Genomic DNA, 24,954 nt, shown 5'->3' with positions numbered 1-24,954 from the left:
CAGGAGAAGGCTATTGGGTTTGTAGGCGCAGCTCAGTAGGGCTGCAACTGGCAATCTCTGGCTGTGCATCGTCTCTCTCTGCCTTTGCCTTATTCAGTGTTTCTGGTTGAAGGGACCAGATGGGTCCATGCCTCCTTTGATTTGAAGTTCTTTGCCAGTCTCCCATTGAGCAGCTGCTATAAATTCCAAGCCACCAAGGAACCATCAGAGCTACACGGAAGAGGGAAATAGTCCAAGTGATGCAATGTAGTGCAGACAATTACGTGCACTTCAGCTTCACCTCCTTCTGTTCTGTGCACCCTCAACCTGCACGGAGGCTTGCAACAGAGGTGGTGAAGAGATGTGCAGCTGAGGTGGCACTTGAACTCTGATAGCAACTCCATGTATGCCTGGAGAGCAGGTGACAGCATGGTGCTCATCTCTTGCTGTTCCTAGTGATCTGGATCACTCCTGGTAATCTGGATCCTAATGATCCTGTATCTGGATGATACGGATCCAGATTACATCTAGATCAGTAATGTATGCATTGCTAATTGCATGCGTTATTAGTATATAATAGCATACTGATACATTTACTTCAGCACACTACTGCTATAGGCAAAACGGCTCTGCAGTGTTTCTTCTTCAAAACATCTGAAGGTGATGGTGCCCCTGTAAATTAAATTGGGGCGGCACCTCCACGACCAGTGCTTTGACCCACCAGTATATCCATAGGAAAGTAAATGAATGCCAGGTGTATGCCTGCCTTTCTCAGACACTTGATTATTTTACACTTTGTGTTTTACTACTTAATGGAAACAATTATTTTGGACAGGTCCAGGTGCTCATGGGACATCAAATATAGGCGGGTTTCCTTTCTTTCCCAAAGGATGTTCTGTGTACTCAGTGCTCCAAAGGAAGGTTGCTTCATGTTCTGGATGAAGCTAGGACAGATGAGGGGAGAAATGGACTGAAATTCTTTGGGTGTATTGTGACCTCTAGAATTCCAAACCACGTGGTCCCTTTCCGGATGTGAGTCTTTACACTTTACATTATGTAGACATTGACTTAATAGGTTGGGGTTTTTTCTCTTCTCAGCAGAAACCCAGAAAGGCAACTCCTCAGACAGGAGAAGATACCTTGAACGGCCATCTTCCCCCCGGCTGGCAGAGCTATATGTCTCCCCAGGGCCGAAGGTACTACGTGAACACCTTCACGAATGGTAAGTCGGAGTGGGGACTCCAGTAAATGTGTCACCCTTGCAGTACAGATCTGTTGCAGGGAACTGTTTCTCAAGTTGGTTTTGATGACAAGGTAGACCCAGAGTTAAAGGAATTAATATGACCCTGCCACCATATGAAAGAAAATAATTATAAGAAGATTTAGTCTTCTGATCCTCTATCATCAAATTCTGACCATTAGAAGACATCTGAAGCTTTTACAAAAGACAGAATGTAAAGTAGAAACACCCCTGCTGTAAATGTTCTGGAATATAGAACGCTGTTAGGGACATAACTTTTACCACATTCCTTATTTCCTTTCCTTTTAGCTAGAGATATGTATGTCTATATATGCACAAATATGTAAAGTAGGTTGATAGAATGCAGAGTATCACAAAAGCACCGTTGGGGAAAACAGAAATAGTTAATGGAAAAGTTGCTCGAGTCAGAGTCAGCTTGCCCATGGAGATGAGGGAAGAAAAACATGTAATGGTACATCAAAGACAGAATTTTCAGTCTGTATTTGTGTGTTTCATTAACTGTCACACTAGAAGAGAAGCAGACTTAACTCACAATCTTATCAGCTCTTCAAGACCTGTCAAACTTGTACCACCTCCAGTTTACCTAAGACTCTTTGTCTACCTGCTTTTCTTGTCATGACCTCACAACAGTGTTGCAAAACACAGGGACCTGTGACCAGCAAAACCAGATTTCTTTAGCAGAAGGAATGACAGAATGACAAGGAAGGAGAGAACAGCAGGAGTTCACCTTGTTCACAACAGAGTCAAAGCCACCAGGAATGACTACTGGCACTCCTGCTTCTGACTCGCCATGTGTGCAAGGAGAGCCATGGGCTGTCACAATGCCCATTCAAGGACTGATGTGTTTTATTTCAGAAGTCTGTGGCCTAGAACTTGGCCAAGGCATTATTTACCTGGGTTTTATGCATGACATCTCATAGGACCCTCCAGAAGGCACATTACCATTAAACCCTGCCTTCGTTTTCAAGCATAGTCTGCTCTGGCTCGTGGGCAGCATGGCTTGCACAGCTGGGAGATCAGTAGGAGTCAGATACCCTGTCCCCACTGCAATTCAGAGGTGGGTGAGGAGGTGATTAAACTGAGTCCTGAGCCATCACGGTGATGGACCCTTTCTCACATGCCCTGGTTTGAGGTCAGATAAAACCAGTGAGACGCAGAGCCTGGTTTTTATGTGGTAAAAGCTCTTGTCACAGGAACCCTACCCCAGGAGGGTAGATGGCCTGGACTCAGTTTCTCCATAATGTCAGGCAGCTTTTTCACTTTCCTCACAAAAGTTAGACAATATAACAAGGGCCAATAGCCATATCTTGCTGGGTAGGTTCAGGTCAGAAATCAGGAAAGTGATTATCTCTAGGAAGGCGGGATAGCCCTGGCACAGGCTGACCAGGGAGGTGGTGGAATCTCCATCCTTGGGAGATCTCAAAACCTGGCTAGACAAAGCTGTGGCTGACTGTTGTTAGCAGTGATCCTGCTCAGAGTGAGTAGCTGGGCTGGAGGCTTCCAGAGGTCACTTCCAACCAGTCCTCCTCAGGAGAATGCCCAAACCACCTCTGTTTGTGCTCTCAGCTACTGCAATTGGATTACTATGCAGCAAAAAATATGGTTCTCAGAACAACAGAGAATAAAAGAGGGTACCAGTGGCATTTCTGTGTTCTGGCCCTTGCTTTAGGGAGCACTTATCAAAGTTCTGTTTAGATGAAAAAGTTCCTCAAGAGGGTAGTCCTAAGCACAACTAGCTTTGAAGTTAGTTGGTCTTGCACTGGACTCAAGAAACATGCATTTTTGAGCCTCCCACACCTTCCATGAGGGCTGTAGCCTTTTGTGAGACAACAGGGTTCTCCTGCAGCATGTACTCCACTCCTCCAGCTTAGCTAGTGTTCCTGGCAAGCTCAGTTTGTCTCAGCTTGCTCACTTAGAATATGCTGCTACCTGAAAGTCTTCTAGGTGTGTAGATACTGCTTTTTGCTAATTTATTGGTTTGATGATACTGCTTGGGAGTATTTTTGCTCCAGTTGAGCTGTACTGCACTATCAGATTCACATTTGAAATGCCTATGCTTCCTCAAAGTGTGGATGATGTGCCAAAGAAATGTCACCTATGTGTGTCACCTAGGCCTCAGGCAAAACAGAAGCTGAATGCAACCTCCAGGCCTTTCTGTTGAAGTGTGTGATGAAGCCTCATCCAGCCCTGGCATGAGCAGCTGTCTGGACGCTGTTTTGATTTAATCTGACTAATTGGCTCTGACCTTTGTCCCTGCAAAACTGGCAGTGCAGGACTATCCATGGGTAGATTGTCCAGTTTCATGTCAGACATGCACTTTCTTCCTTGACTGTGCTGCAAAGCTGGACCTGCTGAGCCATGCAGTCACCATAAAGTCACGTTTGACATGCAAGGCTTGCTGCCCAACAGTGAGATTGCACCTTGACGCTCAGGAAGTATTCTTTGGCTTTGAGCCACAGCGTAAGTCAAAGACAATACACTATAAAACTGCAGTCCCTGTCTTTCCTATGGTAGAGCTGCATTGGCATGGGTAATGTTTATTGCCGGTCTTGTAGACTGGACAACTCACTGACTGCACCTGCTGACTTGTCTTAACTGCTTATTTGTCCTGTCATTGCTGCTGCTGGGAGTATCAAGATAACACTAACAGCATTTGTCATAGGGACACAGTGCCAGCATACATCTCTGTCACAGGCTTTCATGGGTCTCCTTCCTGCTTTGCTTCCGTAGCACCATTGCTTCAGCAGCAGGAGCTAGGACTCTTTCCATCAAGGTCTTATTTGTGTAGATGTACTCCTAGGTTGTTCTGTCTTTATCATAGCTGTCACCAGATGATGAAAGTACGCTGGAGTGTTCGAGAGAGACATAACTGTTTAGTGCACAAGCACAGTAACTCAGAGGTCAGTGGAAGCTATCTGGTTGGCCTTCAGTCCGATGCATGTAGTTAAAGGTCTTTTGCTCACCATTACGCACCAACAACAGTTGATGCAAAAACTCTTGTTTGCAAGGTCATAACCATTTTTCAGATCTCTCAGGGACCAGGCATCTCTTTACTGAGATGGAGGATCAGAAAGTGTTTCAAGACCTCCTCCGGAATCTTCACAAATTCTCTCAATGTCTTTTTCTACCACAAGGAAGTCTGGGTGTTCGGCAGCTTTAACACAGTGACTCACAAAGTGGCTGGCTGACTGCATGTTGACTTGCTGTAAAACCACTGTAGGGGTGACAGCCGTAGCTAGAATGTACATCTGGTCTCAGCTGAAAGAGAAGGGATGTTGCTAAGCCATCAGGAAATGCTGTAGTCCCTGTGCACATTGCTTTCCCGTGGTCTCTCCCTTCTGATTTCACAGCTGAGATGGTCTGAAATGATGCTTTGTTTCATCACCCACACATGCAGCAGGAGGGCTGTGAGGGGTCAGGGAATTTGGTCCAGGGGCCTGGATGCTGATGGCAACAGTGCCTCCCAGGAAAGGCATGAGCACAACGTTCTACATCTGTTAATCCCATATAGATGGGTGCAACAAGTATACTTTGTAATACACACACTATTATGAAATACAAGATTGTGTGTAAGACACATTTTGTAGTTAAACATGTGAGTGAGTCACTGGAGGGAAGAAAAGATAACTTCTCGAGGCAACAAAGTGTTAACCAGTCAGTCAGAGTAGGTCCCACCCATCTGAGGAAGAAATATTTGCATCTCCAAGGGAGTAAAGCAGTCTTTATTTTAATGAAGACAAATGGCCAAACTATGTCCTGGACAAGGAATAAGTACAGTGAGATTCAGAGTGAAAGATTAAATCTGTCTGAACTGCCTTCAAAGGGCTTGGGAAGGAGCTTCCCAGAGCTGTCTGAGTGTACGTTGTGATGCAGACTTCCTTGTGCAGGGGTCTCCTTGACAGATGCAACAAGGCATAAGATGTGCTCAGAGAAGGAAGCTCGGTGCAGCATCCCATCAGGAGAGGATAACATTTCAGAGCTATAAGGGAATGAGAGAACTTTCTGGTTATTTTTAGCCTGAGTGGTTTAATTGTGGGGTTTTTTTTGCACTTCTGTCTTTCACCAGCATCTGTAACTGCTTTGCTGAAACTAGATGTTTGACTGAAGTATTTTATTAGAATTGTACATTGACATAGCTGCAGCAGGAGGTGAGTTTAAGGCACCTTGGATAACAGCAAGGCACTGTTCACCGAAGGTTATGGTAGAGGTTTCAGCTGGGGGACCCCGGCCAGTATGCTGTCTGCTCAGCCCTCCCAGGGCCTTCTGCTGCATGGAGCCAGGTGGAGAGTTGGCACCAGAGGGGTGGACCCTCTGACATGCAGCAAAACACTGGGACACGTACTTGGACTGTAAGGGTTTCCTGAAAAAATTAGTTTTGCTTCTCTTCTGTTTGGAGCCTTCTGTCAGAGAGGACTTCAGTTTTCAGTCCCAAAGTAGGAGGCTCTGACTTCAGAGCGGTTTAGGCATGTCCCCGCGTATGCCTCATGTCTCCTGTTATCAGGATCTACAAAGCTTCCTATTCAACAGGAAGAAACATGAAATTGTCCTGGAAAGGCTGTGGTTGCTATCTGTCATCAACCAAAGGTAGGTTCCCTCCCAGGCTCCTCTGAAGTGCTCTGCAGAGTTTCCTTCCTTTTCTAGGTGCACAACCTGGACCTAGATCAGAATCACCATGCCAAATCAAGTGTCTTCTCCAGGTGCTGAAGCACCAAATTGACTAAAGGGACCGTACAACTTCAGCTTTGTTCTAGTGGTTTATACTTTATGTAGCCTTTTTTTTTTCTTCCTTGAAATTTCTGAATCCAGGGAGGGATTTCTGTATCTCAGCCGTGGTCTGAGCTCTGCTGGCTGAGAAAGCAAATTATTTCAGAGAGAAAAAATATGACTGGATATTCTTCTAGCTTACAGCAGGTCTCTCTGGCTGCTGTGGAGACTGGGTTTTATGTGGTTTTTTATCTTATTTAAAATGCCTTAGAATACGCCTCCTATCAGAGCTTTTCTGTATTATTTACTCTATGCTTTTTCTACCCACTGAGGCTGATCCAGGCAGTGAAGCTGAAGCAGAGGCAAGAGGCTATTTCTACTCCAGCATGCAGAAATTTGAGAGGAGAAACTAACAATAACTAGAAGAAGCACAGAGCTATTCAGTGGGCAGAGTGGGAGATCCTAGTGCTCTTTCACAGGTAGCAGTCTGGGGGGAAAAGCAGCCAGAAAGTGAGTGGAAGGAAAGGCGGGCTCCTCCCAGTGACACAGAGCATCCAGGAGCATCTCAGCTCTCCTCAGCCAGAGCCCTGCTAGCAGTTCCTTCAAGCTCTGGCCTTGCATGTGTGCTCTGCACGCCCTGGGGACCCTGTCTGGCCGCTTCCATCCACGGATGCAGCTGCTGAGCCTCCACCACAGCGTACCGCTGCAGGAGCTGCCTGATCCCAGCTTTTCCAGAGTCTGGAGGTACCCGGTGTTCGTCTGCCGCTGAATTCAGCTAATTGCTAGAGTGCTGCATTGTGGTTTTTCCTTCAGGGCTGATGTTAGGTAGCAAAGGTGGCACTGTGTTTTTAGTCCATGCTCTTGCTTTGTTTTTATACATGTAACGCATCCCTTAGGCATTGCTAGCATGCATATTCCCTCCGGTTGTCCCTTCCATCTCATGCGTGAGGGAGAAGCCAGTCACTTATCTGAGCCGTATGCTAAGCATATGTGGAAGCTCCAGGCACTGGGTTCACTGTCTGTTCTTGTCAGTGTTGCATTTGGACATCCTCTGAGTGGCATGTCCTTCTTTTGCAGCACACCAGCTGCCCTGCGTGCCCAACCAGTTGCTGTCAGTCAGTGGGAGGCATATCCCAGGGTGGGGTGGAGATGCTCACCAAGCTCGGGACTGTGCCTGAGCCCTGGCTTGGGTCAGAGGACAACAGAGCATCCCCCCACTCTGCTCTGGGGCTTCGAGGGGAAGGTGAGTGCTGGCAAGAGCAGGCTTTCTCGGCAGGTTCCAGGCAGTTTTACCACTTCCATCACTGACAAGTGGTCGGACAAGGCACTTGCCCTCTTATGTGGTAGGATTGTGGCTATGCAGCCTCCTGGCAGGGCAGGTCTGGGAGCAGAGACCTCCCACGCAGGAAAGGCAGCTCATTTGCAGGAAGACAGGTCTTAAAAGCAGCAAAGGCACTTTAAAGCTGGCTAGAGGGAAAGAAAACTAAAGGGAAAGGGGACCACAGTTAAATTACAATAAGATGGTGTGAAAATGTTTGGCAGATCGTACTCAAAGCATGGTAATCAATGGTCCCTTTCAAAGGGAAGCTTGCACCAAAGGAAATCCTGCAGGGATCTGCCCGAGGCTTCCTTCTAGTCAGTATTTCCAGTACTGAATGGCATGTTGACATTGAGAGTACTTATTCAAAACCTTAACTTTAGCTGAAGCTGGGAGAGAACATGGTGTGCTGCACAGAACAGGCTCCGAATTCACAATCGTCCCGCAGCTGAGGGCACAGGCTGGAAGAGGAGGATGTTGTTCAGTAAAGATGTACTTAAGATTGGAGATTTCATCAGAAATAATTAAGTGACAAAGACAGGCAATGGAGCAGTTTACAGACAGAGAGTAGGGGCTCTGGAGGATCAGAGTGTGAGCCAGCAGTGTTGTGCGAGCACAAAAACAGCCAGCATTTTCCGTTGTATAAATAGGAATGTTGTCTGTGAGGCATGAAGTAAGCCTCCAACTTTACAAGGAAATTATAAAGCCTCAGCTGGAATATTTTATCTTGTTTGAGCTCTACACTTTAGGAAAGATGTGAGCCAGTTGGATAAAGCCCAGAAGAGAGTAGCAAGAATGATGGGAGATGTGGAAGACATTCTGAGGGCAAATGTTAAGAGATTGAGGCTGTCTGTCCTGAGAAAGCAGAGATGTGGATGGGGACATGAAAGCAGGCTTGAAGCACATAAAATGCTGTTGCAGAGAAGACTTTGCAATACCTATCATGACTGGAAGACACAGCAACACATCAGTTGCAGCAAGGACAACTCCAACTCTTCCTAGCTTTCCAAGTGGGAGCAGGGAGTTGCCTGGGAGTCTGTATCACTGGAGGTCTCTAAGAGCAGGTGACGCAAAACCGTGAAAAATCATGTTGGCCTTGCTTTGGGGCATGGCAGGGACAAAGTGACTTCCTGAAATCCCTGTCAGGCCTGTTTCTTCAGTCTGTAAAGCCTGACCTATATGAAAAATATTTATCAATGTAGAGGATGACAAATGCCTGGGACTCACGTGGGAGTTGTTCTTTATTTGGTATCTTTGTGTTTCCCTGATTTTTATGTATCTCACCTCTAACTAGGCTGTTGTGACTCAACTGCTGGTTTGCTTTTCCTGATTGTCAAAGTCAAAGAATCTTAGTATGAATTCAGAGGAACATCTACTGTGCTTCACTTCATGCGTACCCACGTGCGCCTGTGCCGAATATTCCCTCTGTGCTTTGGGTCAGGTCCCGCTCCTCCCGGGACAGCCCTGCCCTCCTGCTCCCCAGGGAAAGGCAGGCGTAGCCAGTGGTGCGCAGGGCGGCAGCAGCTGGTGGGCTCCGCACCGCGCAGTCTGCGGGGATGGGCACAGTGCTGGGAGCAGGGAGGGGACACGGCCTTTGAAGAAGGTCAGTAAGCAGAAGCTAGGTAAGTTTTGGTGCGGTGGGGCTCTGTGCTACTCCCCAGCTGAAGTATTTGTGTAGGTCTGCTCCCTTCTCCTGAAAACAGGAGGTGTTGGGTGATCAGTCCATCTAACAAATTGCCTTTCTGCACATGCCTGGCACTGCACCATCTCTGTTTTACCATTTGCTTCCTTTCTCACATGCTGCAGAAGCCTTTTTTACCTGACAAGGTACCATCCTCAGGGTGGGCAATTCCATTCGAACAGGATCTTCCAGTTTCTCCATTTATCCATGAAAAGAAATAATTATCTTTACCTCCCAGTTATCTTCCTGATTTAGGTGTCTAAAATAGCTAATGCGAGCTACACCCTGTAAGTGCCAGTCTCTCGTAATTGACTCTAAGGAGAGCTTCGGCGACAATACTGACTCCACAGACGGGTAAAGCTGGCTGTAGTGATTCTCATGGGGCACCTGAGCCTAGAACTGAAGGGAAACTTAAAAAGTGTCCTCTGTTATTTCGCATGGGATTATGGAGCCTTGCTATTCCTGTAGCAGAATGCAGCCATGATGGGTCAGCGGGCACAGAGAGCTGCACAGTGAAACAATCTCTTCCCGTCAGGTCATATGGTGAGCACGCCTCCCTTCACACCCAAAATATCTGCCCTGGCTTTCTTCCGCAGCAGTGTGTAGGAGGCATAGGGCATCTGTAAAATGCTGCACCCCATTTCTGCACTTAGTTCCTGCGGCTGTTGCAAAGACCCAGGCGTGCTCGCACAGGCACACAAATGCGTGTCTGCATGGGTACTCACACTTCAGAGGGACAGCACTTTGAGGAGATTCAGTGTCAGAAAAACCTCAGTATTCCTGGGGGTTACTTGAATAACAGGAGCTGGAAGGCCAGGCCATTGGCTCTGCAACGCAGACCAGGGAAAAAATATTTATCCAGGGGCAGAAAGTGTTGACAGGTTTAGGAAATATCAGAAATATGACCTGTTTGGAGAAACATGAAGTAAGGCCTCCAGAAACTGCCAGTTATCTTGTGGCATTCACATTTCAAGTGAGCTGGCTCAAGTCCCAGCTTGATAAACATCCTAGTGCTTTATGCACACTCCTCCATCTCTGGCTGTGACGCAGGTGAGGGGTGGTTGTGTGTGATCTTCCTGAAGAAAAGCTAGTAAATGTTTATGTGAAGTGCTGTAGACCTCTGTTGGCCCCTCAGGGCTGTGTCCGTTTCACCATTTGGCTGAGATTGCCTGTACAGGGCGTCCTGCAGCGGCGTCTCTGTCCGTTCCCTTCCCAAGGCAGGTACCATTGCAGTAAGTCAGCAAGAAGCTCTGTTGTTCTGCTGGAATTTCAAGAAATAAATGTCTCCAGGCTGGTCTGGGTTGCCAAATGACTGTACATGAAGCTTTCAAAACTTTTCATGTATATGAGCTGGTGGGAAGACCGTGACTAGGAAGAAACCTTGTCTGGGAGAGAGGGCAAAGAGACAGAGTGCTGACATCTGCGTTCAACCCTGAGCACCTTTGGACAACCTCTGGGTCTTTTGGAGGCAGGTGCAGGTCAAGTGCAATCATTTCTGCCCTGGATATCTCCCACCTGACAGTCCCTGTGAAATAACTCGGTTTATTTACTTGCTGTTGTTTTGGGGGGTTGGCAGCAGGCTTCTAGCTGGCATTTTCAGAACCCGAAGCAAGGAAAAGAGCACTGCTCTCCCCTGCCTGCATCTCTTTACAACGCTTCGTATTCAGTTCAGGCAGTGTCAGGTCTGCTGGCAAACTTCATGCAGCTTGCTATAACTGAGCCTCTCCCCTTTCCCACGGCTACACTGGCATCGTCTGAAACAAATAGATATTTCTGAAGTAATTCCCTAGCATGACATTCTCTTGCCAATAATAATTGTAATTATGTGCTGTGATTACAAATGAGAGGAGACAGGAGTCTGGGCAGAAGTTGTGGGGAAGGAAGTAAAGACAGAGTAGAATGGGTAAATGAAGGGGCAGAGGAGGTGAGAAGCAGTCAGGGTGGGAGGGTGGAGATGCTGCACAGTGTCTGGAAGGTGTAAAGAATTATGTGCTTTGCACAGCCTCTTAAAACCATCTTCTGTGCAGGGACAGTACTTCTCCATCTTCAGGAAAACTGGAGTGAGCAATCTCCTCTGCTTTGACATCCCATTAATTCTCTTTTCAGATGTGAGACTATTGTATGCCATTGACTGAATGGTGCCAGCAGAGCACATGATGCTGTGCGTAATCTGGACTGTAAGTGAACGTGGAGAAGTTTCCAGGCTGCTCGGTGGGGGTGGCCTGGGTGTGTTTTCTGAAAGGGGAGCCCTAGGATCACGCTGCAGTGCCGAGTTAGGAAGTACTGTGTGCCCAGAATGCACAGCTACTATGTGGTTAACCATACGGTTGCTCAGTGTCTTTGGGAGTGGTTTACAACTGTGCGTGGGTGGTAGATTCAGCAGGAAAATATTTGATTATGCTGAAGAAATACTCTGATGTGCTGCAGCTGTAATACCTCTTGCATTACTCAAACAATAGCACTCCGGCTACCTTGTCCATCGCGTTAAAGATGACTTATATCCTTATGACACAAGTTTTCGTGTGGCTCGCTGCCATCTTGCATTCCCAGCTGAGGTCAGCCCTACACGGTGTGTCCTTATTTCCAGGCTTTTCTCATCTGTGGTGTTATGTCCTTCTCATTTACTAAACAGCTTTGTCTCCTGGAAAGCAGGAATTCCACATTCACGTTATGCTGGTTCTAATTAAGGTCCATATATTCTCATAGTCACAAACATCATTAGTAAAATGCCATCTGCAACAGCAAGTTCTGGGGCATGGACTTTGAGGCAGTCCTGAAACATGTAGCTGCAAGTGGTTCTTCCCTTCAATCTCAAGTCCAGCAGTTCAGAGTTTTAGGAAAATTTTCTTGATCTGCTTGAAAAAAATATGTATTACTTGGTATTCTCCTGGTACCACCAGCCAGCTTTTCTGTTTCTGTCCCCCTGGGTACCCTTTCCTGCTTATCTTGCTTTACCCATCACCTTTTTTCCACTGAAGTTCCGAACTCCAAGCAAGTCTCTGATCCAGCTGTGCAGCCACTGCAGCCTGCCTCTAAGAGCAGAAACCACAGATTGTGCTTTTCTAGCCAGTGCCCAAACAGTAGCTGGAAACTCAGTGCCATAACTCCAGCCTTTACCAAATCTTGAACTCTTTATTTTCTGAGGATAAACAAGACTTATTTTATCTTTGCTTGGTTAGAAAGCAACCTCAAAGAGTGGAAAGCGTGCCATTTCTTTGAGAGAGGTGACCCAGTAGATCAGCTAGAACTGGAGCCAGGTGTGCGTGTCAGCCTGCAGCTCAGCAAAGCCAGATACATTAGAGGGGCTCTCTTCTTGAAGGCAACTAGCACCACGATGCTGGAAAGCAGTGAGGGAAGTTCACCACTTGCAGACAATTCTTGCCTCTTCTTAAGTACTCGCTAGACCTGAAGTGAGAGATCAATGGATGGAAGGAATATAACCACGACCTACTCTAGTACTTCCTCTGCCTAATGTTTTTCCATCTCTCTGAGTCAGTTAAGAAGCTTGGAAGGATTTAGTTTGTGGGTTGAGGTTTTTCCTTTGTATCTCACCAGCTATGGTCAACACCTACTCCAGCTAAACTTATGAACTGTGGCTGAAATATTAAGTCATCTGTGGAGACACCTAAGAGATGTCAAGCCTTTTTGTTACATGTTTTTTCTTGTACAGATAAAACTTCTTAGTGACAGTTTCCCTCTGATACAGGATGCCCTAGCTGAAGGATAGTATAGAAGCCTGCCCTGGTAAAGTGGCCCAAAACCTACAAAACCAAAGGGTGTCTCAGAAACTGCTGGAAATAGCATTATTGTCACCACTAAGCCTGCAATCGAGGGCTTGCTTTTGTCGCATGGTGTTTGCAAAAGGAGGAGCATGGTACAGGTCCAGTGCTCATTTTGAAAGATCAAGTAAGGACTATTGTCAGCAGCTTTCCCATGCTGGTGAGGTTGCGACAAGTGCCTCTACCCTCCACACACTGACAGAAGACTGCAAGAACTCTTGGATGGTGCCTTTCTCTATGGTGCTGTTTCGGGACCGAGGATAAAAGCTGTGTGGCAGCCTGAGTCTCTTTTTATTGAACTGCCTGTGGGATGGAGCTGGACTTCAGTTCTGACACTGCAACTCCTGCTGAACTAGTTCATGCACTACACGGTGCTCTGCCTTCAGCGCTTCTGAGATTGAATCTCACGTTTCACGTAGGTGCAGAGAGGTTTGCATCTGTCACTTCTGCCTGCTTTTTGTTTAGGTATGGGGATGGAAGTAAAGGTTAGGGCCCTGGGATGCCCGTGAAGGAGTGTGACCTCATGATGCAATGAGAAGACCCCATGTAGAGGACCGTGCTGCAGGTCAGAAGCTGTTGGACCCTTTGAGCTGATGTTGCTATAGGTGACCCATATTGGGTTCAGTACTGCAGGGCTCACTGGACCAAAATGTTGGAGCACAATGGTGAAAGAGCTGCTTTGCTGCATCAGGAAAGTCCTCAGACTCTGGTCTGCAGAAGGTCAGGAGAGAAGAGCCAGAAGAGTTCTTCCTGGCCTGGAGTCAGTTCTGTGAAGTGACACAGGGGTAAGACCTCCTCATTCCAGTGAAACAAAATCTCCTTGTGCTACATGTTCTCTACGGAACAGGAAGAAAATACTTTTATTGTACTCTCATTCACCCACTCCTTTTGAAACTCCCTACAGTTTTGAATGGTTTACTCCAGTCTAGGGGCATTGCAAGTGGTTTCCCCTCCTCATGTGCACAAACCCACCCACTCCCCCTGCCTTTCCTTTGGGCTGTTTTCTCCCACACGCAATATCAAGACATGGAGTGCCATGAAACCCTCTCTGATTCATCACAAATGTAGGGAAGATCTTAGCAAGAAATGGGAGATAAGGTGTGAGATCGCTGACAGCACGTTGTTTCCAGCTGGGGAGGTGACGTTCCCTTCCAGCAAAGCCAGCTGGACTGTGGTGGCTTCAAGCAGCCTGGAGGTTTGGACTGGGGAGCGCATATTGCACTGGTAAAGGAAACCTGCTTCCAAAGCTGGCCTGTTTGCACTCCCTTCGACTCAGGTTGAACCAAACTTTGCACTTTGGGGAGCCATGGACAGGCTGCAAGCCTTGCTGAAAGCCTATGGAGAATACAGCAGAGGAAGGCTAGAAGGTTTGCAGACTGTTTCCACACACAGGTGATTTCTACATGTGTCCTGGTTTCAGCAGGGATGGAGTTAATTTTCTTCTCAGTAGCTGTTGTGTTTTGGATTTTGTGTGTGAAGAATGTTGATAAAAACATTCTGATGATACGAGTTGTTGTTAATGAGACCAAGGACACTGTCTGGCTTTCCAAGTCTCGTTAACGTGCAGATGCGGGAAGCTGGGCAGAAGACAGACAGAATAATTGATCCAAACTGGCCAAAGAGAGTATTCCATGCCATAAACGTCATGCTCAGTATATAAGTGGGGGTTGCCCATGGGAGGGGGCATCATTTTTCAGTTATTCCTTTTCTTGTCAGGTATCCGTTCCGGCACCCTTGGCATCCTTTTCTTCTCTCTTGCTTGCTGGCATCGTTCCCTCTACCTTGCTAGCTTGCTCTTCCCCCTTTGCTTGCTGCTCGGTGTTGTTCCTGTGATCACTGCTCAGGACGGGCTGCGTCGGTCATTCGGACATCGGGTGGTGAGAAATTGTACATTGTTCATTTTGTATATTTTGTATATATTAATATCCTTATATCCTGTTAGTTTTGTAGTTTTTAGTATTTTTAGTAAACTGTTTTTATCTCAACCCACGAGTTTTCCTTTCTTCCCAATTTCTCTCCCCTGTCCTACTAGGTAGGGGCAGGGTGAATAAAGAAAACTGTGTGGTGATCCAGGCTAAACCACCACAACATGCCATCGGCAAGAGGAAAGTGAATCCAAAAAAGATGAAGTAAGGCTGTGGAGCCTGTTCTACCCTACTGCAAATATCACTTATAATTTTGCAGGTTTTCAGGAACATTTGGGAGGAGCTTGCAGGGTTTTTTCTGGTGGAGGAACATGTTCTGTTGCTGTTCTTCATCCATGTCAGAATAACCTGAGCAGCCTGCACAGCTTCATGTTATTCAGGGCAACAACTGTGCTGGGAACTGCTCAGCATTACAGCTTTATTGATGTTAAAACAAAAACACACTCCAAAGCTCTTTATAAAGGTGTGAGATAGCACCAGCCATTAGGTGACGTGTTGTAGCTGCTACAGATCCTTAAGACCAGGGAAAGTTTCTGCACAGTAAGCAGACCCAGAGGTCCTCTGGCTTGCTCTGCCCCATTCTTGTAGTTTGGGCAATGAAACTATGGAGCATTTAGCTCCTAAAATAGCACTACACGTGACACCATGCAGAGTACTAAATCCATTCCTGAAAGCAATATAAGCACCCTCTGGAGGGATTATGCTGGACCATAAAGCCCTGATGTTTCACTGATGTTGTATGTTCAGACTGGAAAGCAGCTGCTTTGACCTCAGAGCGCTACTGGATTCGTGGAGAAAGGACATAACATTCCTTCATCACCTGCTACGCTTTGATCACCAAAATTGTCTGCATCGGGACATCCTCAGAAGCTGTGTTTCTTGACTAACATGACATCCCAGAGCGTGTGGCCCTCTGAAGGCCTGACACATCATGTCATTTCTCATTGTGCCAAACAGATGCAAAGTGAACTTTCTTCCCCTAAACACCGCTGGTTTCCGCTTTCCTTTGGGAGGAAATGTTTAACCACATCTGTGAAAACCCTCTTTGGTTCTGTTGGCACGTATAGCTTGGGTCTTGTAACTATTTTTCATCTCACTATGTCATTTCAGTTTGAACAAGTGGCTTTCTACCACGTTGCTGTTCAGTAACTCATTTCCAGATATCTCCCAGGGCTGCAGGGCTTCTTTCTGTTCACAAACCTCCTTTGCAGTCCAGAGAGTGACAAAGAAACTGATTATTCCTTCCCCTTGTTGGCTAAATAGAATAATTAACGTGTGCCTGATAAGTGAGGATGGAACTTGTTGGTGTTGGTCTGCCAGTGCTAAATTAGTCTCACAGAGGGAGAGGTTTTAGCTTGACTCCAACATCCTCTCTGGCAAATTGGGTGGGATACATATAAAATCTTGTCTGGTATTGAATCTATTCCTGGTAGCAGCGATCATTGTTTTATCACAGGGTTACAAGCAGGTCTTCAGATTTTCCAGGCACCAGGACCAAAGGCTGCATTTGGTACCATCAAGACAAGACCATCTTGGCTACATCAAACAGGGCGTTATCCCTCACCAAGCCTTTTCTGTGTAGGTGTGGGGAAAAAAGCACCACGCTCCCCATCCACTTCTAATCGTGACTGAGCTGCAGAGAAATTTGTAATGTTACAGTATTTTCTTGGTAAATTTAATTACTTCCAGTAGGTGGCATTACCGCAGTGCAGTCTTGATCGAGGTTCGTTCCATCCCTGCTTGGGCTGCCGGAATAATCCCTCTCTTACTCTGTGCACAGAAGTGGATGTTTTTTTTTTTCTTTCTCCTAGCACTCCAAATAAATGGGGTTAAAAATATTCTTGTTCTTTTAATTTCCTACCCAATGAAAGATGTTATTTCTATTTTATGCATTTTTAGTTTACATGCTTTTTTTTTTTTTGTTATATCTTTCAATGTGCATAACTCCACAATTGCTTTGTTTCAGAAAATTTGTCAAGACACTGAGTGTTTTGGATTATATTCCCAAAGATGCTAACCACTGGGCACTGCTCTTTCGTGTGTAAAATTTCTGCCCTCAAGTTATGTATCTGGGCTTTCTGTGTGACAGAGAGGAAGAATTAGGCACTTCACCACAGCTAGCAGGCGGAGTAGGGACCAGTTACAAGAAGCAGCTGGTAATTTTAACAGATTAATTACATTTCAGATATATTTGTTAGATTTTCAGGTGCATTCCTCTGTACGGTCTCAAATGCAAAAATATTGGAGATAGATCTGCGTGCTTAAAAAAACCCAAGCCAAATACAAAGGTAACTGTTTTTACTGCTAATGTCAAAGTCAGTTCTGACAAAAACACGTTGCCGCACTGACTGTGCCTGGGCATGGCAAAAATGGACATCACAACCCCTCCTCATGTCTCCAAAAGCCATTTTTCAGAACACTTCAGGTCAACTCACATTATTCATTAATCAACAATTTACAGTAGAAAAAAAAATACCAGAAATGTAGGTAGCATATTCTATTGTTTACCTTTGCATCACAATACACATAAATTAGAATTTGTCTTTATTTAGCCATGCACTTGTGTGTTTTAAGTCAAGACAAGTTGACTTGTAAAAGACAACTCTCAGCGTTTTATTTTCCTTCTGTTTAGTTAAATCACGCTCCAGTTCTTCCTCATTGACCTAGCATGGAATTTATTAACTTACTACTCAATTCATAAGAAGCTGAGTAAAATTTAATTATTTCCCCATGATTCATCAAAGCTTCTAGTCCACCAGGTTTTTCCTTGTGCTTGCAAGGAAAAACAAAGCTCAAAGTTATTTTTATTTGCAAGCAAAAACGTGCTGTGGCTTGGGGAGAGGGGGAAGCGGGGAGCAGGGCGTGTGTCTCGCGGATTTGGGCATCACGAGTGTGGGGGATGGCACCTTCCTCCATTTGGGATCCATATTCTGACTTCTTTCCTGAAATAAGGAACTAATGCAACCTTTGAGGATGTCTGTATGTGTATATATGTGCATGAATGTATATGTAAAGACAGGTAAATAAGTGCTCACATAAGCACTCACCCAGGACAGGAGACCTTAGGTGCCCTGATGGTTGTACTGACTCCCAGCCCTAAACGATTACGCCCAAAGGCTCTCTCAGCCTCTCCTGCTCTGTTACCGCTTGACCACGTGCATCCATGTCGTGGTTTTGTTAGTGAGGGGGGGCCTAAGGTGGTAGCTTCTGTAGGAAACTGCTAGAAGTCGCTCCCCTTTGTTCAGTGGACTTGGCCAGGCCTAGGGCGGACCCACTGCTGGCCAAGGCCGAACGATTGGTAGCAGAATGTCCCGTGATAACACCTCTGCAATAACGTATTTAAGAAGGGGAGAACAGAAAAAAAAGAGAAGAGAAGATGTGAAGAAGCTGAGCGGGGGCAGAGGCGCAGAGGGGGATGCGCAGGCCTCATGGGCCTTGCAGGCCTCACCCTCTGGCCTCTTGCCAGGCAGCCAACTGGGCCCGACTCGGTCCAGCCCGGCTGCAAGAAGTGGAAAGGAGATGAGAAGTGAATAAGATGTAAAAAAGATCCTGAGAGACATCTACCAGCCTGTTGTGAGGAACGGCTGCAGACGCCAAGGTCAGTTCAGAAGGAGGGGGAGGAGTAATGTGGCTCCTGGCCAAGATTCCCCTGCAGCCTGTGGTGACGACCATGGTGGAGCAGGTTGTCCCCCTGCAGCCCATGGAGGTCCACGGAGGAGCAGAGATCCACTTGGAGCCCATGAAGGACCCTGTACCGGGGGAGGTGGATGCCTGAAGGCGGCTGTGGCCCGTGGAGGGCCCGCTGGGACAGCTGTTCTGAAGGGACTGCACCCGTGGAAGAGATGACCCACGCTGGAGCAGTTCCACGAAGGACTGTGGCGCAGGGGTGGGACCCCACAACGGAGCAGGGGAGGAATGTGAGGAGTTCTTCCCCCGACCATGAAGCAGCGGCGTGAAACAACATGTGATGAACTGACTGCAACCCCCATTCCCTCTTCCCCCCTGTGCCACTCGGGGGGGGAAGGTAGTAGAGATAATGTTGAGCTTGGGAAGAGGGAGGGGTGGGGGAGGTTATCTTGTTCTCTGTCTCATTATCCTGCTATTTGTAATAATAAATTAATAGTTTTCCCCAAGTCGAGTCTGTTTTGCCCGTGACGGTAACTTTAAGAATTTCTCCCTGTCCTTATCTCAAACTTCGAGCAGTTTTTCCTTATATTTTCTCTCCCTGTTCTCTCGGAAGGTGGGGGGAGCGAGAGAGAGACTGTGTAGTCTGGTCCCGATCGGGGCTGAACTACAACAGTTATTTTGGCGCCCAACGTGGGGCTCGAGGAATTTGAGATAAGGATTGAGTTTAATTGGGAGCAGTAATGGGCAAAACAGGGATTGAACTTGACAAAAGAGCAAAATGATTATGGGGAATTTATGTTCTGATTGTGGTGAAGGGATAAGTGGCGAATTGTTTGTTAATTGTCTACCCACTGTTGGTGTTGTGAGGATATTATTTTGATTTTGGTGCGGGGAATTCTTTTTTCTTCTGTTGATGTGTGTGTATTTTACTTATAATACTTGAATACGTAATTCGCAGAGGCGAGGGGTGGAAAAAAAAAAAAGAAGAGAAGATGTGAAGAAGCTGAGCGGGGCCCATTCAGAGCACTGGGCAGAAATCACATCGCGTCAACACCCGCCGCGGGCCTTTGCGATGCTTTGTTTTAATTAAACAGTCAGAATACTGAGAGATGCAGGATTTCAGGCTTTGGCAGGGTTAGATGGCTGGTGGTTGGGATTTTGGGAACGATAGTTTCAAATGAAGTAGCCAGAGTAGTCCTTTGACTTCATTACACTAACTTGCTTATTTCTTATTTGATATTGGCAGGCAGTCCATATTATTTATTTGGTTTGGTACCAGTATGTTTATTCAAAAGGAATAGTAGCTTGGGCTTTCTAACTAGGCTGCTGCAGAAATTCCTGTTCTAACTCCACTTTACAAAGTTTAGCAATTAAGTCTTGTATTTAGAATGTGGTCAAAAATAATTTTCCATTTGCTGAGAAAATGAGCAGAATGGTTAAACTACAGAGGAAACTGAAGCAGCAGCAGTCTTTTGAGTATCAAAAGTGGTATGACATCCATTTGCTTGTCCCAGCTGCTAAAGAACACAAATGGAAAAAAAAGGAAATTTGCCAGGGAAATAGGTTTTTTGAAGGCAAAAAAAAATGCTATGGTCTGTGTATATGTCACTAAAACCACATCTTTGATGCATTCACAGCTGCCTTTCACCCTTTCATTCCCAGGGTAAGGGAATTCCCACTGTGCTGCAGCTCTGTCTCTGCAGTGGGCTGCTTGTAGGACCCCGTGCTGGGTTTGATTTACCTACACCTGGAAATGTTTTCTGTGCAGATCCTGGCAGCAGCTTACAGGCAGCGATGTGTGCGTACAGCTGTATCCCTGCTTTCTTCTCCAGCACGGCCCTGGAGCAGGCCTGCCCGGGAAGAATCAGTGATGCAGCTCCCAGTCTGCTCTGGAGCAGGGGCTGGGAAGGGACAGTGGGAGGAGATGGGAGAGGATGGGGAGTACAGGGAGGTGCAGGCACTTTCCTCACAGGGTGAGAACCTTGTTCAGAGAGCACTGAGGGTCAGACCCATTTGTAAGTGTGTAATAGATGTAACTCTGATGGGTGTGCAAGGCCTCCATCACCTTTACATTGATGTTTCCCCTCCACAGAAACGACCTGGGAGCGGCCAAGCAGTGTGCCTGGGACTCCAAAGAGCCCTGTGTCTCAGAAGAGTTCTGCAGGTACTGTTTGATGCTGTGCCTGACCACTGCAATGGGTGAATCTGCCTCTCTACCACTCAGCAGAGCAAAGGAAAATGCTGTGATTACCCGGGATGTATATTTGTGAGTGTAGCAGAGTAAATGTGCTGGGGCTTTCCCTTCTGATATCTCTTCTTGCCTGCTGTTTCCCTACTGATGCATCTTCTACCTCGTTGTCTGAAGTGTCTGCTCAGAGCTGACAGAGCTCCTTCCTTGGAGCGCAGAGGCAGATGGTGGCCCAGCGAGCCAGCGGGGCTGCCGGCTCTGGGAGGGAAGGACAGGCTGCCTCTCCCAGTCCGGCGTTCTGCTGGGGCAAGGGAAGCAAAAAGCTGCAGAGGAACACCGGCTGGGTGCAGCTCTTCCACGCAAAGCACATGCGCACAATGAAATGTGTTAGCAAGTGGTAGCTACAGGGTTGACCACTTCACCTCTGTCCTGACTGGAAGTTGCAGGGAATCAAGTAACAGAGAATCAGCTGCGTAACTGTACTGAAAAGCTTCAGGTATTGCAGAAAGACAAAGCAAAGCAAAAATGACTCTAGAATAACAAGTGTTAAACGTAAAGGCCATTGCTGCCAGCTGACTGTAAATAATGCCGTCTAGAGGATGTTTTTTTGATGCTCCTCTATCGGCAGAGCTGAGTGGGAAGTATGCTTGAAGATTGCACATTTTCTTCTGACCAAAGGATTTATGATGTAGTTGTGTTTCTTGCTTTAACCCTACTTTGAGCGTTATTCTTTCCCCAGCATATTCCAAAAATAAAGCACCCTACAGCTGTATGCGTGAACCATATAAATCTTACAAGGCTTGCTTTCTTGACATGAAAAGCCCATCTCCATTAAACCAGTGCTTTTCACGTACCCTACTTCTTCAAACACATCATTTTACCAAATAGTGCTATGGGAACTGTTTTCAGTTTGGGGGTCTCTTTTTCTTGGCTCTTTCCAGCTCAGTAACTCCTGGCAAGAGCCTGCTGCAGGATCCTGAGGGCAGAGAGGGTCCATGGGCTGAGCTCCTGTAGAATCTGGTTCTGGGGGCTTGCTGGGTTGGAGCTAACACATCACATTGCCAGTCTGTTGGGATGGGGAAAAGCATCCATAGTTTCTTAGGCTGGAGGCAGTGAACACTGGTGACTCAAAAAAGGTGCTGTGATTTGTATCTGTATATTCAATTATGTGTTTAGTTTTCAAAATGTGCAATTATTCATTTCTTACCAGCAGCAAGCCTGCTAACTCTCCATCTGTTCTTACAGTGAATGGCTACCACATCTCTGGGACCCCTGTTCACCAGCTCGACTCTGGTCATATGAGCCTCCGAAAAGCCAGTGGGGACCCCCAGGTAAGTTCTGGGGAAAAAGCCAAACAGCCAGGAATAAATGGATCTCCAGTTAAGCAGTTTAGGAATCTGCCCAGAGCAGGAGATGAAGACATATTTTATTTCAGAAACTCTCAGATCAGACAGATTTGTTGCATCTAGAATAGTTAGTCTTTGTGTCCAGCTGGTAAAACTGTACAAAATGCCAAGATAATTTGGATTTTTTTTATCCTATCACTCCTTTTTGAAAAATCCACCAGGCCACTTCAGTCACTATTAACAACCCTACAAATTTTCCTGCCCCTCCAGCCTGAAGCCTGGGCCTGTCTCCAGCACAGACCTCTCTCTAGACTTGCACATCTGCCTGTCTCTGTTTCTCATTGTATTTTCTTGCAGCTCCAGCATTCCCTCCCAAAGACAGTATTCACAAGGAATTTGTCCGGAGCTTTTTTCTCAATTACTTCATCCATTCCTGCATGTCCTTTTACAGGCCGCCCCTTGTGCCTTACAGCCAGTTCTCCACCCATCTCGTCACCCCAGGGCAGTGTTCAAGATGCTGACTTGTGCACAGCCATTCTCCCCTGCCTGTTTGTCCCAATTTTCAATAAATATTTGTGCACTTTTTTTTTCTTGCACCACTTCATGTCCCTGGGAGAGTCTTCCCTGCAGGTCTGCAGATGCAGCACAGGGCCCTCTTCCAGCTCTTCCCATGAAACTCTTTGCTTCCTGCCAAAACAGCAACAGTTGAATAGCAGGTGGGTTGCACTTCCCTGCCTGCTGGCATTTTTCCCCCAGTGGTACTGGACCTGAGTTCTCTGTTTCATTTCTGAATTGACTGGTAGGTTCTTCTGCAGTGCAACCCAGTGAAACTCACGTTTATTTGTGTGCTGCTGCCATGCTGACCTGGGTTGCCTGTTGCTCTCAGCATCCTTCTGACGTTCCCTGTTTCTTGATCTAAATTTCGTGTTGTCTGCCAACAACAGACCCTCTTTGCCTCAACCCACTTTCTCACCCGCTACCTCCTAGGTAGTGGCCTTCAGCCTTGCCCTCATGTGTCCCGTTTGGGCTAAGTCAGAATTTCTGGTTTTGCTTGCCCACCATGGCATCTCCCATGATACAGTCCAGTGCTTTGGACTCCCTGTTCCTTCCACATCCCCATCAAACATCTTGCACTTAACTGTCCCGTGCTGCTTCTCCTCTGAGCTGTTTGCATAGGCTGGAGGCAGAGCATGTGGGCACCTAAACTAGGTCAGAAGCTTTTCGGAAACTGATGTAGAGCATTACCAGACACCCCTCCCTGTCCACACCTCTGCTGTGAGTCCCTCAGAGAACCCAAATAAACTTGCAGGCTGTGACTTCCATTTAAAAAAAAGCTGTTAATCCCTGTGCAACAAATCTAATTTCTCAAGGTATCTGATTCACAATGTTTTTTTAACTGACTCCCCCAGAATTTCCTTTGTAACAACATCTGCCACTTTCCATTTTTATGGTGCGGAGTCTGACTCAAGTTTACGGCCACCTTTTTGGTCAGAGTCACATCTGAGACAAGTGAGGAGCCCGTTGCCACGCACTGGTTTGCCCAGCTGACTCAGCCATGTGGCTGGCAACAACTCCTTTCATGACTCTTCTCATTCATTTCAAGTGTCCATGATACTTTCTTTCCATGGCTCCTTTATTACAGGTTTTTCCAAATTGAAGTCCTGGCTTCACCCCTGCTCTGAACATGTAACCAGTTTGAATCTGTAACTAGCTGCTGGTGCCATTAATCCTAAGAGCAGCTTGTGTCCGTGCCCGCCCGGGAGCCTGCTTTTCCTGGGAGCTGTGGCTGCTTTTGCAGAAGAGTCCTTAGCAAGGAAAACACCTGACCATAAGCTGTTGGTTGCAGGAAGCTGTTCTCTACACCCTCAAACTCTCAAACCTTGGCCAGTCCCTCTCCCACCTGCCTGTCCTGGGCCGTCACAGGCGGCTTTGCCTCGGCTGCCTCCTTGTCTGCTGCTGGCACAGCCTGTCCCCGGCCGCAGAGCAGCTCGGGCATGCTCCGGGATGCTTTTCTCAGCCCTGGGTAGGAGCCATCACGCAAACAAACGCTGGCAAGACCCCTCAGGCAAGCTCAGCCACATTTCTTGGAAGCAGGTCAAGGAAGGGGGGAAAAAGCCACAACCGACAACAACGCGGAGCTGTGCTGCGCTGGGCGCAGGGCCAGGCTTTGCCCGCGGCTTCCTCGAGAGCAGCTGAAGGCGGCCGGCTCGGGCTGTGGGAGCGGGCCCGGTCGGACCCGCCGGCCTGCGGCCCTGGGCGCGCTGCAGCCGCTGGAGGTCGGATTTCAGGCCGCGGCGAGATGCCCGGCCGGGCCGCGCTCCACTCGCCCCGCAGGGAGGACAGGGGGCTGGAGCCCACGGCGCGGCGCAGCGCAGCGACTGCTGCCGGCCGCCGAGCAGCTCTCGCTGCCTCCCAGCTGCCAGCCCGGGCAGGACCGCACCTCCCCGGTACCGCGCCTCGGCCCCGCCTGGGAGCGGGCTCCACCGCCCGGCCCGGCCCGGCCCAGCCCGCCATTGGCCGCTCGGGCTGGCGGCGGCGAGGGGAGGCGGCTCTGCCGGGCGAAGGCAACGCCTCCAGCGCCCGCCCTTCTTCCCGAGCCGCGGCGTGCTGAGCCGAGCCTACAGGAGCGCAGCCTACCCCAGCCGCGCCGCCGGGCCATGGGGTCCGCTTAGCGCCCGGCCCCGCACCCGCCATGCTGGGCTCCGAGGGCGGCCGTGACGATGGGCCCCGCTTGTCTCCACAGGCCCCGGGCTCGCCGGCGGCGCCGCGGCGGCAGAGCAAGGAGAGCAGCCTGACGGTGAGTGCGGGCCGGGGGGGCGGCGGGGTCCGCTGCGAGTTTGACCGTCGGAGCGGGGGCTTTGGCATCCCCGCCCCGGGCTGAATTCCAGGGCCGCTGTCCCTTTGGTTCTGGTGGTTCTGGGACGAGAACCGGCGGCTGCCCGTACCTCTCCTCTGGGGGTAAGGAGAGACCGAGGAGGGGGAACACAGTGCGGCAGAAAAACATATGCAGAGGGGAAAAAAAAGCAGAAACACACACCAGGTGTCCTGAAAAAACTTCATCACCTGGTAACCAGCCCCCAACAGCCTCTGTGTTTGGAGAAGCACTGGGAGGTTAGAGAAATACAAACTGAGGAGATGAGCCGCTG

The 24,954-nt window shown here is 47.8% G+C and overlaps 1 protein-coding gene across 5 annotated transcripts in view; it reads left to right on the top strand.

Annotated features, from left to right (window-relative positions):
* GAS7 (growth arrest specific 7) overlaps positions 1–24,954 on the top strand; it is a 91,605-nt gene that overhangs the window by 35,198 nt on the left and 31,453 nt on the right. For 3 of the 5 annotated variants that reach the window (XM_086762134.1, XM_086762137.1, XM_086762138.1), the window contains exons 2-5: positions 1,078–1,201; positions 20,367–20,438; positions 21,708–21,793; positions 24,552–24,605. In XM_086762134.1, the coding sequence (XP_086618260.1) occupies positions 1,078–1,201; positions 20,367–20,438; positions 21,708–21,793; positions 24,552–24,605 (336 nt within the window). The remainder of the gene's footprint in view (positions 1–1,077; positions 1,202–20,366; positions 20,439–21,707; positions 21,794–24,551; positions 24,606–24,954) is intronic. The other 2 variants (XM_086762135.1, XM_086762136.1) reach the window with 2 other exon arrangements.

Source organism: Chlamydotis macqueenii, chromosome 18, assembly GCF_036417535.1.
Source record: "Chlamydotis macqueenii isolate bChlMac1 chromosome 18, bChlMac1.mat, whole genome shotgun sequence".
NCBI lineage: Eukaryota > Metazoa > Chordata > Aves > Otidiformes > Otididae > Chlamydotis > Chlamydotis macqueenii.
The sequence above is the reverse complement of the archived record's forward strand: the minus strand, read 5'-3'. Positions and strand labels throughout refer to the sequence as shown.